The 20,126-nt window shown below is 41.2% G+C and overlaps 1 protein-coding gene across 1 annotated transcript in view; it reads right to left on the bottom strand.

The window, feature by feature from the left end:
• Window positions 1-8,278: 8,278 nt before the first annotated feature.
• LOC117511477 (cyclin-dependent kinase 17-like) overlaps window positions 8,279-20,126 on the bottom strand; it is a 135,849-nt gene continuing 124,001 nt past the window's right edge. Inside the window, exons 17-18 of the mRNA XM_034171498.1 lie at window positions 14,841-14,962; window positions 8,279-9,070 (exon numbers count right to left, since the gene is read on the bottom strand). Of these exons, the coding sequence (XP_034027389.1) occupies window positions 14,859-14,962 (104 nt within the window). The 3' untranslated portion in view covers window positions 8,279-9,070; window positions 14,841-14,858. The remainder of the gene's footprint in view (window positions 9,071-14,840; window positions 14,963-20,126) is intronic.

Here is a 20,126-nt window from a genome sequence, read left to right on the forward strand (position 1 = left end):
GTACTTGCCCTGTGCCAGTTATAGCTGTGACAGATATGATGTCCCAGTTTGACAGGTCCAAACTGTCAACAGGCTGTATAGCCTAAAATAAAGACAGAAAAGGCTAAGTTAAAAGATAGCTACTGACAACAATGGAGCCAACGTGGGTTTGCCACTCCAACAGATAACTTAATGACCTCACATAATTGACGTCACCACCACTTTATTCACATCTGCCATAATCATGTACTCCCCCACATCTTTTCTCCTGCATAGATCTGCGACATAAGCAAGAATAGCATTTGCACATATGTCCTGACAACAAGACAGTCACAACTAAGATTTTATCTGACAGCACATCTCCATCCAAGCATATCATAACTGGCCTACTGCTTATACCAATTCTCTATCTTCTCTCACTTTATCACAAAAACCTAGTGTCATCAAGTTGAACTACAAAAATACTGTAATCTTAATATGACATATAATGAGTATAAATTGGTTAAAAGTTGATGATTGTCAGGCAATGAAAAGAATGCTTTGAGGATTGACTAAACCTGACTGACATGCCCTCCATTGAGGAGGCAGGGACAGAAGACTCACGTGGATCTGGTACCACCACCCAAGCACAAGTCACAAAAGTAGTCAAAAAACTCCTTAGTGGCAAGTCGGAGGAGGAGGGCGAGATTCGTCCCGAGATGCTGAAGTCTCTGGATGTTGGGCTGTCATGGCTGACACACTTGTACAATGTGGCATGGACACCAGGAACAGTACCTCTGGATTGGCAAACTACCCTCTCAAGGATATTAGAAGGGTCTTCGGAGCATGACCAACCAGTCTACATGTGTTCTGTATGCTTGGAAAAGGCCTGCAACCGGGTCCCTTGAGGTAACCTGTTGTGGTGTGTGTGTGTGTGGGGGGGGGGGGGGGGGGATGGGTTACTGATACTGCTGTAAAGTGTGAGCTGGCCACTATACAGGCATTTTGCATAAATTTGTTGTTCTTATTGTAAAAAAAAAAAACAAAAAAAAACATTGTTTACTGTTTCGGTACTCTGGCAAAATAATTTCCTTCAGGATAAATAAAGTTGAGATAAAGTTGATCTTATCATATATGACCAAAGTAGAAGCTGTGTGCATCAGACCTGTTTCCAGAGGGTATTGGACTTCGCCAGGGCTGCCCCTTGTCACCAATCTTGTTTATGATGCTCTTGGATGGGATGTCAAGGTGCAGCACGCGCTGCCGCTGACACAAGCGGGACAGCGCTTAGGTTGCACACTGTCTACCATCAGCTGTGTTTGAGGTCACACAGGGCATGCAGGACTGGAAACCCAAAAATTAGGCCGAAGAGGAACAAGTCATCATATAATGGACATGATCTTCAGCAGTGAAGAGTTCACAGTTAAAGAAAGAGTCACCGAGGTGGGAGCCTAAGAGGTCCCCCTAACAAGACCCTGTAGTGAAACAGTTCAACAAGAAGATCTAAGTTCATGTGGACACGTCTGACATAATCTGATGCATCCTGCGGTGAAAGGAAGCCTGACTGCACAGGCAGGCAATGGCATCACAACAAATGCAGCAGACAACGACACTGCTTTGGAACATCATCCAGAAATACTCCAGCCGAAAGCTATACTAACCAAAGTAATCTTCTGGTGAGCTGCTGTTTGTTTATCCCTCTGTTCAAAATGAGGCAAAATAAAAGGAGGGAGAGGGCTCACATCTTTAAAGTTGCCTGTAAAACCTTTTGAATGTTAAATGAGAAAACAGCTGATGAACTCCATCACGAGGTTCGGCTGATGGTTCTGATGGGTCGAGGGATTACATTCATACAGTGTTTCCAGAAAATATTCACCGTGCTCACTTTTTCCACATTTTGATATGTTAACAGCCTTATTCCTAAAGAGATGAAATTCATGCTGTTCCTCAAAATTCTACACACAATGCCCCATAATGACAATGTGAAAAAGTTGTTTTGCTTTTTTAGATTTTTGAAAATTTATTAAAAAAAACTAATAAATCACATTTACTTAAGCACTCACAGCCGTGGCCATGAAGCTCAGCTCCGCATCCTATTTCCATTGCTCATCCTTGAGATGTTTCTACAGCTTAATTGGAGTCCATCTGGGGTAAATTCAGTTGATCGGACATAATTTGGAAAGGCAGACACCTGTCTACGTATAATGTCCCACAGTTGACAGCACATGTCAGAGCACAAATCACACATGAAGTCCAAGAGAATGTCTGTAGACCTTCAAGACAGGATTGCCTTGAGGCACAAATCTGAGGAAGGGTACAGAAACATTTCTGCTGCTTTGAAGGTCCTAATGAGCACAGTGGCCTCCATCATCTGTAAATGGAAGAAATTCAGATCCACCAGGACTCTTCCCAGAGCAGGCCGCTCATCCAAACTGAGCAACTGGGGAAGTTGTTGTTGTTAGCAACATCTCGTGGGTTAGCCAGTATTAGCGGCACCAGTTTATAAACAACACATTGTGGAGTATTGCATACATTAAAGTACCCTAGCAACATGTTTACATACACCAGTAGGACAGTACTGTCCCAGAGCCGTATATAGGAATGTGAAAGGGGGGGTTCAAATCCTTGAGTTGGGGGTCCAGTGGGCTGCAGGGCCCCAGGTGGGGTCGAGGGGCAACGCCCTTGTGGGGGGCTCAGGGGGGCGAAGCCCCCCGAAGCAGAAGCTTTTTGAGGATTTCAAGGGGTAAAAAGCTACATAAATTTCATTTGAAACCCAAAATGTATGATTTTAGGAAATACATTTTTATATACAAATAGTCCTTGCTTGGGATTGGATCAGTTGCCATAAGAACCACCCAGGAAGAACCAAGATAACATTAATGCAAACTTTATACCTGTCTGTCAGTTGCGAATGATGCAGCCGACAGGCGTGAAAAAACTCACGCATGCACACGAAGGTTCAAGCTTGGCTGATGCAAGCGCACGATTCAAATCCATATAGTTTTTGCAAAAAATAAAAAGGTTGGATAGTTTTCTAACAGACCTCGTATTTAGCAGTATTAATATTCACGTTTACATTATGAATATCTACATATATGTACGTTATGTATTAAAATAGCGGTATTTAATTTGGTGACCTTGTTTAACTCGCGAAATTTGCATAATAAATACCAAGCGAATATTTGCACCTTTACAGTATTTGCAACAGGAAGGAGAAGCTCCCTTTATTTCTCAGCTTATACTTGTACAAACATGTTTTTACAAACCAGACAAGTGTAATTGTGTGTCTACATGGGTATTTACAAGCCTACTAATCTGTTTGATATCAGAGGAGGATAGGGACCAGGGAGCAAAACTTCTCAGCCCCCATGGGAAAAGTTTATCTAGCAGTTTCCCCTTTCATCACTTAAGGGATTACTCTGGCAGAGGAAATTGAAACTTGACGGTGTGTGATAATAGCTGTGTAACAGTTAGTGCTTGTTGCTTATTATCAATGAAAAGAAAATACATAACGTTGATATCCAAATCAGAAAAAAATCAGCAGAATTCTCGGGGGGGGGGGGGGGGTTCGGTTGAACCCCCTCTATATACGGGCATGCTGTCCTGTATGAGTTATTAAAATGGACATAAAATAAGACACACGAGCTAAAAATAAATAAATAAATAAAAAGTGTAAAAACTACAGCTTTCACTACTGCTGATGCTCTTAGCAGCCACCCTGGATTGTGAACTCTGAGTATGTGGGGTTCGTACGAGTTGAATTGGAATTCTGACATCAAGAGGCATTCCTGGTGGGTGTAACTGGTAAATTCCAACCTCCAAATACACATGGAACGCACCATCAAATACACAGCCTGCTGGTGAGGATTATCAAATTAATGTAGTAAATCCCTTTGGCTGATCCCTTATTTTTTTTCCCACTCAATCTAATCACTTTAAATGAAGGAATAAGCCAATGGCTTATAATCATACTCAAAGAGCACATAAATGTACATACCAATATGCCTTACCATTAAATACAACAACAAATAAATCATTGTGTGATTTTTACATTTTATTAGGTGTATATATCCCCGTTGCTTTTAAATTCAAACATGGTACACACTCCTCACACACAAACAAACAGGCCTTTGTCATCTCACTGTGACTTTTATGGCTTTCATTTAGTAAAAATCAAAATAATCAAGTGTGTTAAATATTCCTCTGCACCATTATGTCATATCACACTCCAGCTTTTTGGATCCAGCATGTTAAAAGAGTTCAAATGCTGCCTTCAGTTTAGTCTCACAGTTTGATCTTTCACAGTCATCTTCCTCTTGCTCATAAAAAACAACAAAAAAACAAAACAAAACACAAAAACAAAACAAACAAGACAAACAGCTTCAATACACTGTAAAAATGACTCAGGTAGTTCTACATAAAAGAAAGTAACTGCCATCTGGCTGTTACTTATCTTTCCGTGGCATGAAACAGACAAGAGTCCACAACATCCCTGGAGGTGACACCAATCCATCACATGTTACTTCCCAGGAAAGCCTGGTACCCATTTACAACTGGGTGGACTGACACATTGCAAATTAAACACCTTGTCCAAGGCCACAGACAGGTAGCACCAGCAGGATTCAAACCCACGTCAACATATTGTTAGGCCAGTTCCTTATCCACTGAGCTACCTGCTCTGCTTTACATAAAAATTTAAGATCAATTGCAGCCTTAAAAATGTGCATAAACTCAACTTCAAAATAAATTTTGTTTTATCGCAAAAGGCTAGGTTAAACCTCCTGTCCACATGCATTCGGGTCGGTTACGGTTGGGTTCCTGATAGAAAAAACTGCAAACGGCAAACTCACGGCATAATCGCGAACCCCACCGCAACCCATCTGCAAGCACACATGGTCATCCTTGAGTACTCCGGACACTATCTGGACTATCGGGATTAGATGGACAATTGGGAACCAAATTTTGGACTGTTCAAAATTTTGATGCTGATAGAAGTCATCGGGAAACCAACTTGGTCATCGGCAAGCTTGCAGCAACTTAATCGCGCCTTCTGCAACCTCCTTGGAACCCTGCTGCAAGCTGAAGGGATTAGACTTATACCAAACACTGATGCAGATCTGTACCCGATATGATAACAAGCTCACCGCGGCAAGCAGGCAGTGAAATTTTCCGTCCCGTGAATAGGTGTCACCAGTGGCAAGGTCACTGCCAGTTTCAGCTCCATCCCTTTTTGCGGCTTGGGATGCCGTGTGCTAACTGGAAAATAATGGGAACATGTGGACACTATAGCGCTTAAGATTTGTTTCAACTTCACTATTTGTGCAGAAACAAAACTTATTTCAAAGTTGAGTTTACTCACATTTTTAAGGCAGCAATTGAACATAAATTTTTAAGTTGAACCACCTTGATAATTTCTACAGCATCATAGTGACCCTCTCATCTTGGCCTTTTAATGGTTACAGAAATATTGCTCTGACTTTCAGTACAGATAAGCATCAAGCTCTAATGTGAGTAGCCGTATCAAACCAGTACACTTTAATATATACAGTGAGGGATTATCTATGTACATGCTACATACGGTCACACTCTGGGTATATACAGTTGTGTTCAAAAGTTTACATACCCTGGCAGAATTTTTGATTTTGTTTTTGCCCGTTTTCAGAGAATATGAATGACAACACAAAACTTTTTTCCCCACTCATGGTTAGTGGTTGTGTGAAGCCATTTATTGTCAAACTAATGTGTTTACTTTTTAAATCACAATGACAATAGAAACTAACCAAATGACCCTGATCAAAGGTTTACATACACCAGTGATTTTGGCCTTATACCATGCACACAAGTTGACACAAATGGGTTTGAATGGGGACAAAAGGTAACCATCCTCACCTGTGATCTGTTTGCTTGTAATCAGTGTGTGTATAAAAGGTCAGTGAGGTTTTGGGCTCCTGACAGACCCTTGCATCTTTCATCCAGTGCTACACTGGTGTTTCTGGTTTCTGAGTCATAGGGAAAGCAAAACAATTGTCAAAGAAAAGGTAATTGAACTGTATAAAACAGGAAAGGGATACAAAAAGATATCAGAGGGACTGAGAATGCCAGTCAGCAGTGTTCGAACTCTAAATACGAAGTGGAAAATGAGGGATTCTACTGGAACCAAACCACAGTCAGGTAGACCAACAAAAATTTCAGCAATTGCCAGGAAAATTGTTTGGGATGCAAAGAAAAACCCACAAATAACTTCAGCTGAAATCCAAGACTCTCTGAAGAAAAAGTGGTGTGGTTGTGTTAAGATGCACAATAAGGAGGTACTTGAAGAAAAATGGGCTGCATGGTCGAGTTGCCAGAAGAAAGTCATTACTACACAAATGCCACAAAGTATCCTGCTTACAATACGTCAAACAGCACAGAGAACAAATTCATTTGGAGTGATGAGACAAAAATTTAACTTTTTGGCCACAACCATAAATGTTATATTTGGAGAGGAGTCAACAAGGCCTATGATGAAAGGCACACTATTCCTACTGTGAAGTACAGAAGTGGATCACTGATGTTTTGGGGATGTGTGAGCTACAAAGCCACGGGAAACTTGGTCAAAATTGATGGCAGGATGAATGCACCATGTTATCATAACATACTGGAGGAACATTTTGACTCATCAGCCCGGAAGCTGCACATGGGACAAACTTGGATGTTCCAACAAGACAACAATCCAAAACACAAGGCCCAGTCAACCTGTCATTGGCTACAGCAGAATAAAGTGAAAGTTCTGGAGTGGCCATCTCAGTTTCCTGCCACTCTGGGGAGATCTAAAATATGCAGTTCATGCAAGACAGCCCAGAAATTTAGAGGAACTGGAGGCTTTTTGCCAAGAAGAATGGGCTGCTTTACCGTCAGGGTAAATAAAGAGCCTCATCCACAACTACCACAAAAGACTCCATGGTGTCATTGATGTTAAAGGGGACAATACACAATATTAAGAACTGGAGTATGTGAACTTCTGATTAGGGTCATTTGGCTAGTTCTGTTATCATTATGATTTAAAAGAGTAAACAAGTTGTTTGAAAATAAATGGCTTCACACAACCACTAAACATGAGCAGAAAAAAAAGTTTTTGCATTATTCGTATTCTCTGAAAAATGGCCAAAAATAAAAAATTCTGCCACGGTATGTAAACCTTTGAGCACACCTGTAAGTAGTCCTTCAGACAGGCACAGACGCTGGATTACTTCACGAACAAGACTGGAAAAAAATGATCCGATGTCCGTGTCTCAGAAACAGGAGAGTCTATTCTACAGCTGCTGAACCTGACAGATATAGTACTTGTCAACATGACTGATTTGTGTGTGAAACAGTTGTGTGCTTGATCACGTGGTGCTTGGAAGTTTTTATAAAGCTTTGGTGCTGTTGTTTTTGGCAGCTTGCAACAGTAAGTGTGTTTGAGTGTTTTCAATTCTGTTTAAAAGCTCCCACATACAGGACAAATATCAGTACCTTCATAATATTTGATGCAAAATCCCACGCTAAAAGTTATTATAATCATGGTGATGGGCCATGAGGTCAATGTGGAAATTAATACAAAATTTAAAAAAAAGATACTTTTAAAAATTTAAATCAGTAGAATGTGATTCTTTTCTTTGCACCCGTATCCAGCACCAGCTATTTCACATACCACCTGAATGTCGTAATTGCACAAACGTGCTTAAAGTGATGACCACTAAAGACACGGGCCACGTGTCTAAACCGCAATGTGACAGTCAAATTAACAGAAGATTGACAGGTTGATGCTGAAAATTCTTCACATGGAGACTGAACAACAAAGGGATTGCGCAATTTCGGCTGTGTCCCACAGCATCCGCAGAAAAAAACAAAAAAACTACACAAGCAATAAGTCCTGAGCTCAAGGAATGTGCAACACGTCCCCAGTAAGTGGAGAACTGTTCCAAAAAGAACACAAAAAAGACTGAGAACACTATCCTGGAATTACCATCACTTTTGACAAGTAAAAACTATAATCATATATATACAGATTTTTTTTTTTAATAACAAAAACAGTAAAATTAATGCATGTGGGGGTGGGTGGGACAGGATGGGAGCTGGTGATCAAAAGGGTCAAGTTAGGTGTAAAGAGGACATTGGAATATTAACACCTTTACATTACACAATAAATCAACACCTTCTGAGTCAAGGCAAAGAAGACAGGAGTGACAAATAATAAACTTTCACCTCTGTTCGTAATAAAACATAATCATTTTGGAGTGCAGTGTTCTTTACAGCATGTGATACAAGTCTGCAGCTGTGCACAGAATAATTAATTAGAGTGAAAAATGTCCAATTCCATTGGCTAAGGGGAATACAGTTGTCCTTTATCCAGGTTTTGTATTGTGTTCTTCAGTTTTAACAGTGAGTGTCTGAATGACACAACTACCCTGACCCCTAGCGGACAATAAGGTGCTAAAGGTGATCTCTGTACATTTCAACAGAGAAAGAAGGAATGCTTTTGTGTGTATCTGCTTTTTATGATGTCATAAAAGGCAGAGATGTTTGGTGAGGGTGTTTAGGGTTCAGGCTGAGGTGTGTTATGAAAAAGCAGACTTTCACAGCTCAGTTTCTTATGCACATCCAGAAAACAAAAATAAAAAAAGTTAAGAGTGCATGATGGCATTTTTCTCCCTCTCTCTGCCTTTATATTCATTTTCACTCTTCAGGCACAAACTCCCTTCTGCAAGTCTCGCTGAAACAAGCAACTTTTCTTCAATCCCAAAGAAGAAATGCTGCCCTCTCCTGGACAGCAACAGTAGTAGCAGCAGCAGCACAGAGTCTTGAACTCTCGTGTCTTCCTTTCATCTCCTCGCAGTTCTCTCGTTTTTATATTTTTCTGTCTTTGGGGATAAGTTGCCTTTTTTTTCCCCCCTACAGCCAAATAGGAATTCGTTGGCCTTCCTTGTGTGTGGTTGTGTTTCCATGCGTGTGCGTGACTCCTTCATTGTTTGTGGCAGGGTTCGATTTGTGTTATGTCTGATGGGGTAGCATCGCGTATCACAGTCCTCCTCACCTCGGTGACCCCGCCAATGCTAAAATAACACACTCTGCCTCCTGCTCTTCCCCTGGGCTGAGAGACAGACAGACAGAGAGGGAGATGTCACCATGCAGTTTGATTGAATTTGGACACCACACCACACCCACAGACTGCACTCCATGCCAACAACATACAACACTGTGATACATAGAGAATGTAACATTTAGTTCAGGTGTTCAAACACTGTAATACTGCAACATGAAGGCACTGATATTAATATATACTTACCAGTAGTGACAAACAGCAAGAAAACACACTCATGTCAACACTGAGAAGGAAAATCCTTTTTAGAACACACTATCAAAGGCACACTACACTGAACCCAGAAAAACTCTCACTTACAGACTCTACAAAAGGTTACATCTCCCTCTGGAGAAACCTAAACAGGACTGCAAAGGAAAATAATAAAAAAAACTTGCCATCCTTCGGCACCTTCTTTCTACAGTTCTTCCTCAGCTAACGTCTGGACAAAACAGCTTTATTATTTGCTACGTAAAAAGTTGTGGGCATACGTTTACACCACAGCTAACATATTCAAGTTCAATGCACACAGTCTGTTTTAACAAATGATATATGTCTTAAGTCACTTAGCAATTCTAATTTAGTTCCCTATAATCTGTCATGCTTTCGTTTGGATGGCTTGTAACATATTTAAAACCAACATATATCAAGGGTGATGCCAAATGAAGTAAAAAAAAAAGGATCTACATCAGGAAGATGTGCTGGGTATTAGAAAATGAATGAATTTAATAAAGCATGCTCTCAAACTAAAAGACCACGCTCTTGAAGGAAGAGAGGGAAGTACCTTCTAATGCTCTTGAATAATTATAGGGAGTAACCTTTGCACTACTCTGCACATTCTGTGCCTCGTACAGTGACATTCATTAACACCATAGCTTCTGCTTGCTAATTTGGCTGTTAATAATAATGTGCACAATTAAGTAATATAGCTTTTTATTGCAAGAAGCTTTTTATTGCAAGAAGCAGCAGCCCTGTATTTAAAATAAACTGACTTATTGGTCGATGTGAGATACATGTTTTTCCCCAAATATTTGTGGACAGATATGACTAGTGTGACATGTAAACTGGAAAATATTGCAAGTAAAAACACTACATAAATTATTGATTCGTTTCAGTTTTAAGTCACGACATCAGATTTTGAGTGGGCTAACAGGTTACATACACCAAGATGAATGACATTTTAAACAGCATGGAAGATTCCAGACATTAAGGTTGGGACAGTCAATAAAAGTTATGAGTTGATGAACATTAACTCAAAGCAGTCAAACTCTAAATGGACTTTAATTTAAAAAGACACAGGATCATTTCTAGGAAATGACTTTTGATTCCTCACACATGAGCAACAGATTCTCAGCCTCCTTCCTGGAAACTGAAATAGGGCAGTGCAGTCTCGTTTGGGGGCGGGCGCTAAAGGGGTAAAATATGACGCATATGACGTAATTTCTCTACTTCCGGGGTACAAACCACGCCATTTTCAATGGGTTTTGGGGCAAATTACACGCAATCAAAGTGAAAATGCAAAGAAAAAGTGACGATGCAGTGGGAAAGTGGACATGTGTTGGGGTTTGTTTATGATCGGGGGCACAAACGTGTTGAGGTGATTTTACAGATGAGAGAATGGAGCTACTCTGGTTAGCTGTGTAGGCTAACACTTGTCGACATGACGTCTCCCACCTCCTCGCTTTTTCTTCTCCACCGGGAACCGAAAAAAAAAAATACTATTCACGACTGCTTCGGTGATTGCAGCCGAAAACAATACCGTACACCATTTATCCGTGTGAAGTGTGTATATACTTGTATATATTAAATGGAGGTCCCCCGTAAGTGGTCAAATCCCGCAATATCATGGAGGGTTCAAACGAGACTATGGTCTCCTATTGATCCTTAGTCTCCACAACAGATTATTTGCTGGAAACAAACTGAAACTAACAGTTTTGGGGATCTCTTGTTTTTGGAAATAAAAGTAACCTTTGTTCACGTCAGAGGCATTGTACGTCTACCACAACGGTTAAGCAGTAAATTTAACATTGAAGCCGTAACAATACCTTAAAAAGCTATCTGAAACATAATTTGTTAGGGCCCCTTCACACATAACATGACTGAATCCGACTAGCGCACAAAGGAGGAATTGCATGCCATTCGTGACAAATCAGAGCTGCCTCCAATGCCTTGTACACCTGTTGCTACAATTATTCACACACACCAGCGGCTGAAAGACAGAGTGCTCTGTGAGAGTTCATTCAATCCCTCTCGCGGCAGGTGTCAGCCAAATTCTAGTTGACACACGAACATCCAACACCGCTCGCTTGGCAACTGTGGTGCCGGTCACGCTGTCAGCACGAAAATAGTGAGCAGATGATCACTTTCGAGCTGGCATTTAATTTTTTTTGTTTAACCAGGGATATTTAACTGCAGGGTTCTGTATTGGGTCCCCTTTTATTTATTTTTTATATCAACCCAGTGATTTTCACTAATTATACCAATATCTCATCTGTTAGTGTCCAGTGATTGTATTAATTTATTTATATAATTATAATATAGAGGACTCTGTCCCGGTTCAAGGCAATTATGACAATGCCTCACACCCTCTATACGAGGCCTTCAGAGAGAGGAGGAGTGTGTTCAGCGGCAACTGCTGTCCCAGCGCTGCACCACAGACAGACTGAGGACGTCCTTTGTGCCGCGTTGCCATTAGATGCACAAACACTCTGATCTAGCAAGAGAGTCTTGTGTCTTTTTATGTTTTGTATAATTTTATAGTCTGTCAGTTTTTACAACTGACTGACTGTTTTTAATGTAATGTTATTGTATTTTGTCATCTATTTTAGTTATTTATTTGTTGTATGATTGATGTTTTATGAGCAGCAGGCCAAATGCAATTTCCTTCGGGATTAATAAAGTTCTTATCTATCTATCTACACTCAACAAAATATAAACGCAACACTTTTGGTTTTGCTCCCATTTTGTATGAGATGAACTCAAAGATCTAAAACTTTTTCCACATACACAATATCACCATTTCCTCAAATATTGTTCACAAACCAGTCTAAATCTGTGATAGTGAGCACTTCTCCTTTGCTGAGATAATCCATCCCACCTCACAGGTGTGCCATACCAAGATGCTGATTAGACACCATGATTAGTGCACAGGTGTGCCTTAGACTGCCCACAATAAAGGCCACTCTGAAAGGTGCAGTTTTGTTTTATTGGGGTGGGATACCAGTCAGTATTTGGTGTGACCACCATTTGCCTCATGCAGTGCAACACATCTCCTTCGCATAGAGTTGATCAGGTTGTCAATTGTGGCCTGTGGAATGTTGGTCCACTCCTCTTCAATGGCTGTGTGAAGTTGCTGGATATTGGCAGGAACTGGTACACGCTGTCTTATACGCCGGTCCAGAGCATCCCAAACATGCTCAATGGGTGACATGTCCGGTAAGTATGCCGGCCATGCAAGAACTGGGACATTTTCAGCTTCCAAGAATTGTGTACAGATCCTTGCAACATGGGGCCGTGCATTATCCTGCTGCAACATGAGGTGATGTTCTTGGATGTATGGCACAACAATGGGCCTCAGGATCTCGTCACGGTATCTCTGTGCATTCAAAATGCCATCAATAAAATGCACCTGTGTTCTTCGTCCATAACAGACGCCTGCCCACACCATAACCCCACCGCCACCATGGGCCACTCGATCCACAACATTGACATCAGAAAACCGCTCACCCACACGACGCCACACATGCTGTCTGCCATCTGCCCTGAACAGTGTGAACCGGGATTCATCCGTGAAGAGAACACCTCTCCAATGTGCCAAACGCCAGCGAATGTGAGCATTTGCCCACTCAAGTCGGTTACGACGACGAACTGGAGTCAGGTTGAGACCCCGATGAGGACGACGAGCATGCAGATGAGCTTCCCTGAGACGGTTTCTGACAGTTTGTGCAGAAATTCTTTGGTTATGCAAACCGATTGTTTCAGTAGCTGTCCGAGTGGCTGGTCTCAGACGATCTTGGAGGTGAACATGCTGGATATGGAGGTCCTGGGCTGGTGTGGTTACACGTGGTCTGCGGTTGTGAGGCTGGTTGGATGCACTGCCAAATTCTCTGAAACGCCTTTGGAGACGGCTTATGGTAGAGAAATGAACATTCAATACACGAGCAACAGCTCTGGTTGACATTCCTGCTGTCAGCATGCCAACTGCACACTCAAATCTTGCGACATCTGTGGCATTGTGCTGTGTGATAAAACTGCACCTTTCAGAGTGGCCTTTTATTGTGGGCAGTCTAAGGCACACCTGTGCACTAATCATGGTGTCTAATCAGCATCTTGATATGGCACACCTATGAGGTGGGATGAATTATCTCAGCAAAGGAGAAGTGCTCACTATCACAGATTTAGACTGGTTTGTGAACAATATTTGAGGGAAATGGTGATATTGTGTATGTGGAAAAAGTTTTAGATCTTTGAGTTCATCTCATACAAAATGGGAGAAAAACCAAAAGTGTTGCGTTTATATTTTTGTTGAGTATATCTATATACCCGGCTAAACATAATAAGACATAATGAGAGCTCACTGCTTCATTCATGTCATTTCATGACTGTACGTCTGTGACCATGGGTCATCTACAGTTCATACTTGTATTGTCCACTCAATACGAGGGATTCAATAAAATGCGGCGTTTAGAATGGTGTGTGATTTTTACTTTTTTCTCCACAACAGAGACGTGATGTGGTGCAACATGTTCCAGCTGCTCGCACTGTGTTCGTGCACGCTCATGCGCATGCACGAAACCATTGCCGGTGTGTTGTGCACGCCTGTGTGACCATGTGTCCCTCATGACAGCAGGTGAAATGTTTTGTGGTTCCCCATTTCATGTTCGCGGATTTGTTTCTGGTCTCTGCATCTTTTGTGTTATGTGTGAAGGGGCCCTTAATAATTTAAATTGTAGGAACGTCATACTATCTGAATTACATAGAGTATGAGTTAATCAGTAAACAAGTCATCCCAACCCCATTATAAATCAGTAGAATTCAAGCTCCTGAATGACTTACTGGAATAATTCATACATTTAAGTGGCTTCTCGAGCACAACTGTTGGTCTCTACAACTCAGATTCGTCTTGAGGAGACCTCTTCAGCAAACTCATAGAACCAAAAGCATGTGTACAGTCTAATTTACAAAAATCTGACTATTAAGACCATAGAGATTTAAACAAGAAAGGAAGCCCATATTAACTCCCAGAAAATAATTGATCTTCACATAATTAACCAGTATGTGTTTGTGATTTGCTTTGCTGCAGTATTACTGTAACTTTTGTAAAAAGTCCTTAACCCCCCTGATTTTAAAGGCTGAGGGGGTGTTATGTGTATACTCGGTTTCCTCCTTTATTCCTGACATAAAGAGTGGGAGTAGATCTGAAAAAGGGTATTAAGTTTACAGAAAACTGAGATGATGCATGTGGATGTAGGGTGTGGAAAGTGACAGAAAACCAGCAAGAGCAAGAACACTGAGGGGGAAACAGATAAAATATGAATGAATAATGAATTCATAGGTAAATACGATGAAAAGAAGACCAAATAAAAACAAGGATAGGAAACATGATGCTCATTTGTTTCAGGTATAAGACGGGACAAGACATACAGACATGAACCTGAAAATAGCCACACATATGGACTGCAATGAAGAAAGACTGCAGATGGACAGAAGAGAAGAAGAGGCAGAGACAAATAGATGAGTAGAAAGAGGAGAAGGGAGAAGAGAAACCAAAGAATGTATTTACCAGAATGGTACGGGCCACTCAGCCCGTGGAAGTGGAAGAGAGAGTGTGACTCTGAGCCCTGGGATTGGCTGCATCTCTCTGGAAGTACTGCGAAGGGGCGGAGCCTAGCTTATGCATCACTGCTTTATAGGTTTGGGGAGGTCAAGGTAATTTGGAGGAGTTGGGATTAGGGCACAAAAGGGAAACAGAAAGGATTAAGGAGAAGGTGAACATCACAGAGGAAGACAGCATGGAGAAGAGAAGTAATCATTTATCAGAACAAGGCAGCGGAAGCAGAAAGACAAAAAAAAACGCACACACACACAGCAGGACTATGACAGAAACACACTGAAGTACATGTTAAGCACACATGTTTGATGTATGGATGTACACTCAACAAAAATATAAACGCAACACTTTTGGTTTTGCTCCCATTTTGTATGAGATGAACTCAAAGATCTAAAACTTTTTCCACATACACAATATCACCATTTCCCTCAAATATTGTTCACAAACCAGTCTAAATCTGTGATAGTGAGCACTTCTCCTTTGCTGAGATAATCCATCCCACCTCACAGGTGTGCCATATCAAGATGCTGATTAGACACCATGATTAGTGCACAGGTGTGCCTTAGACTGCCCACAATAAAAGGCCACTCTGAAAGGTGCAGTTTTATCACACAGCACAATGCCACAGATGTCGCAAGATTTGAGGGAGCGTGTAATTGGCATGCTGACAGCAGGAATGTCAACCAGAGCTGTTGCTCGTGTATTGAATGTTCATTTCTCTACCATAAGCCGTCTCCAAAGGCGTTTCAGAGAATTTGGCAGTACATCCAACCAGCCTCACAACCGCAGACCACGTGTAACCACACCAGCCCAGGACCTCCACATCCAGCATGTTCACCTCCAAGATCGTCTGAGACCAGCCACTCGGACAGCTGCTGAAACAATCAGTTTGCATAACCAAAGAATTTCTGCACAAACTGTCAGAAACTGTCTCAGGGAAGCTCATCTGCATGCTCGTCGTCCTCATCGGGGTCTCGACCTGACTCCAGTTCGTTGTCGTAACCGACTTGAGTGGGCAAATGCTCACATTCGCTGGCGTTTGGCACATTGGAGAGGTGTTCTCTTCACAGATGAATCCCGGTTCACACTGTTCAGGGCAGATGGCAGACAGCGTGTGTGGCGTCGTGTGGGTGAGCGGTTTTCTGATGTCAATGTTGTGGATCGAGTGGCCCATGGTGGTGGTGGGGTTATGGTATGGGCAGGCGTCTGTTATGGACGAAGAACACAGGTGCATTTTATTGATGGCATTTTGAATGCACAGAGATACCGTGACGTGATCCTGAGGCCCATTGTTGTGCCATACATCCAAGAACATCACCTCATGTTGCAGCAGGATAATGCACGGCCCCATGTTGCAAGGATCTGTACACAATTCTTGGAAGCTGAAAATGTCCCAGTTCTTGCATGGCCGGCATACTCACCGGACATGTCACCCATTGAGCATGTTTGGGATGCTCTGGACCGGCGTATACGACAGCATGTACCAGTTCCTGCCAATATCCAGCAACTTCGCACAGCCATTGAGGAGGAGTGGACCAACATTCCACAGGCCACAATTGACAACCTGATCAACTCTATGTGAAGGAGATGTGTTGCACTGCATGAGGCAAATGGTGGTCACACCAGATACTGACTGGTATCCCCCCCCAAAAAAACAAAACTGCACCTTTCAGAGTGGCCTTTTATTGTGGGCAGTCTAAGGCACACCTGTGCACTAATCATGGTGTTTAATCAGCATCTTAATATGGTACACCTGTGAGGTGGGATGGATTATCTCGGCAAAGGAGAAGTGCTCACTATTACAGATTTAGACTGGTTTGTCAACAATATTTGAGGGAAATGGTGATATTGTGTATGTGGAAAAAGTTTTAGATCTTTGAGTTCATCTCATACAAAATGGGAGCAAAACCAAAAGTGTTGCGTTTATATTTTTGTTGAGTATGTACAAAATTTAAGAGATTATATTTGTTTAGTCAAAAGTATGTTTAAACAGTAAAGCATCTAAAAACTCAAAATGTTTAACTCCAAAAAGTGGGTTAATGTAGAAGGCAAAGCAGTCTGATTTTATAATATCAGGTTGAGTTTTAATGGAATTTTTTGTTGCATAGTTACCCTGTGCATCGGGGAAGCACTGATAGCAGGCGTATTATTTTCACTGGCATGTGTGTGACTGGACAAGAAAACTCACAAACGGCTGGACAGATTTCTTTCAAACTCAGTGGGAATATTACTTGGAGAGATGCCGAGAGGTGATTAGATTTTGGAGCAGCTTTGTCAAAGGTCAACGGTATGAAAGACACACACACACACACACACACACACACATACAGTGAGGAAAATAAGTATTTGAACACCCTGCGATTTTGCAAGTTCTCCCACTCGGAAATCATGGAGGGGTCTGAAATTTTCATCTTAGGTGCATGTCTGTAAGAGACATAATCTAAAAAAACAAATCCGGAAATCACAATGTATGATTTTTTAATAATTTATTTGTGTGTTACTGCTGCAAATAAGTATTTGAACACCTGTGAAAATCAATGTTAATATTTGGTACAGTAGCCTTTGTTTGCAATTACAGAGGTCAAATGTTTCCTGTAGTTTTTCACCAGGTTTGCACAAACTGCAGCAGGGATTTTGGTCCACTCCTTCATATAGATCTTCTCCAAATCTTTCAGGTTTGGAGTTTCAGCCCCGTCCAAAGATTTTCTATTGAGTTCAGGTCTGAAGACTGGCCAGGCCACTCCAGGACCTTGAAATGCTTCTTACGGAGCCCCTCCTTAGTTGCCCTGGGTTGTGTGTGTGTGTTGTGTGTGTGTGTGTGTGTGTGTGTGTGTGTGTGTGTGTGTGTGTGTGTGTGTGTGTGTGTGTGTGTGTGTTCGCTATGCACAGCCACAGTGATTAAGAAGTCGACACACACACACACACACAGTCAGCTTTATTACATAACGACCAGCTCACTGGAGCAAGCATCACACTTTACTTACTACGTAGTAGCGGCTAGCTAGGGTGGACTTACAACCCAAAGGGGCCAGCAGGCGCCATGTGCCACTTAAAGCACGCATTTTTTCAATTAAAATGTACCTGCTGGGTACGGCATGCTAGAGCATTGCAGTGACATGACATGCATTCACCTTTTATTATCATTCACTTGAGTCTCATGATTGTCACATATTACTCTATGAAAATTGATGATGACAACATACACACAATGCAATGCAACTTAATATACATCTCTGATTGCTCTTGATGTTAATGAATTTGCAAAACCCTAAAATAAAAACATTTTCACATTGTTATTATGGGGTATTATGTGTAGAATTTTGAGGGAAACAATTAATTTCATCCATTTTACAATAAGGCTGTAACATATCAAAATGTGGAAAGAGTGAAATGCTGTGAATACTTTCCAGATGCACTGTATTTTTTATTTATTTATACCTCTTCAACCAAGAACCCTAGATAGATAAAACTTGGTGGGAATATTATTTGGATACTTATCTAGAGGTGATTAGGTTATGAAGTAGCTCCGTCAAAGAAACCATGGTCTAAAAACATTTTATAATTCATTTATTGTGTATCTCAACAACCAAGAACCCTCGATAGATCAAACATGTTGGGAATATTACTTGGATAGTTATCTAGATGTGATTAGATTTTGGTATAGTTTAATTGAAAGTCAAGGTCAAGGAAAAACCTGGTCTAAAATATTTGTGATTGATTGGTACAACCCCAATTCCAATGAAGTTGGGACTTTGTGTGAAATGTAAATAAAAACTAGAGGCTGCTACGTGGCACATGCAGGGTACAGAGAGGCACATAGAGGCACCTTCATAGTGGATACGTGATAGATGAAAACGTGGGTCATTCTTCGAATAATCGCTGACACACCCATGCATGGCTCATTATTCATGGCTTATTATTCGGTGGGACCCAAGCTTAAAACTGTTTAAACGGATTATTTTTTTTCACGCAGTTGTTCACAAAGTGGTGATCCTCACCCCATCTTTGCTTGTGTACGGCTGAGCCTTTTGAGGATGCTCCTTTTGTACCCAATCATGACACTCACCTGTGTCCAATTAACCTGTTCACCTGTGGAATGTTCCAAACGTGTTCTTTGAACATTCATCTACTTTCCCAGTCTGTTGTTGCCCCTGCCCCAGCTTTTTTGAAACATGTTGCAGGCATCCATTTCAAAATGAGCAAATATTTGCACAAAAACAAAAAAGTTTATCAGTTTGAACATTAAATATCTTGTATTTGTGGTGTATTCAATTGAATATAGGTTGAAGAGGATTTGCAAATCATTGTATTCTGTTTTATTTACATTTTACACAACGTCCCAACTTTACTGGAATTGGGGGTTGTATAAATGACTTCATAATAAAGCCACACAGGCGTCACACATTAAGTTATACATACTGAACAAACACCATCACAGACCATGACAGTATATTTACTTGTACTTTTATATCATAGTGTGGAGAGTGTTCAGGGTACACGTCAGCCCTCTAATAACTTTAATTTAATAGATTTAGTCTGCATGTGTCCACATTTGTAAAAACACCCCAAGACACAGTGGGCCTCATGTATCAACGTTGCGTACAGCGATATTTGAGTGTATATGGGGTGTACGCCAAAACGGCTGCGCTACTTGGCATTTATATATGTGGTCGTTGGCGTACACTGCGCTGAAAATATACACCAGGTCGAGAGGTGGCGTAAATTATACACCAAAATGAATCAGCGCTGGAATCCACATAAAAATGAAGATGATCAACATGATAAACAGTGCCATTATACAAATCAATGCATATGTTACATAAATAACACTTTCCTGATTATACTACATAATAATCAATACAAATCCCGCCTTTGCGGGATTGTTATGGAGCACGATCCGTGGTCACAGCGCTGACTGCAAAGACAGCGCTGCTCGCCTTTTTCTCCAGACTTCGAGCCTGGAGCCAGAGCAGCGCTGAGCTTAACTTCATGTGGTGTGATCGTTTTAGACTATGAAATTGATAATAACAACTGTAGTTTCGTCATTCCCTTAATTCGGCCGTGCTGCAACCAGGTTTTGTCGTCTCCATTCGGTTGTCACAATAAAATAAATACAGAAATACATTAAAAAAATAAAGAAATCTGACAGATTAGGCGTGTCTTATTAATTGAGCGAGCAAATATCCATATGTCAAGAATTATTGACATGTGAAAAGAGAATACAGTGGTCCCTCGCTA

The sequence above is a fragment of the Thalassophryne amazonica genome, chromosome 6 (genome assembly GCF_902500255.1).
Source record: "Thalassophryne amazonica chromosome 6, fThaAma1.1, whole genome shotgun sequence".
Classification (NCBI taxonomy): domain Eukaryota; kingdom Metazoa; phylum Chordata; class Actinopteri; order Batrachoidiformes; family Batrachoididae; genus Thalassophryne; species Thalassophryne amazonica.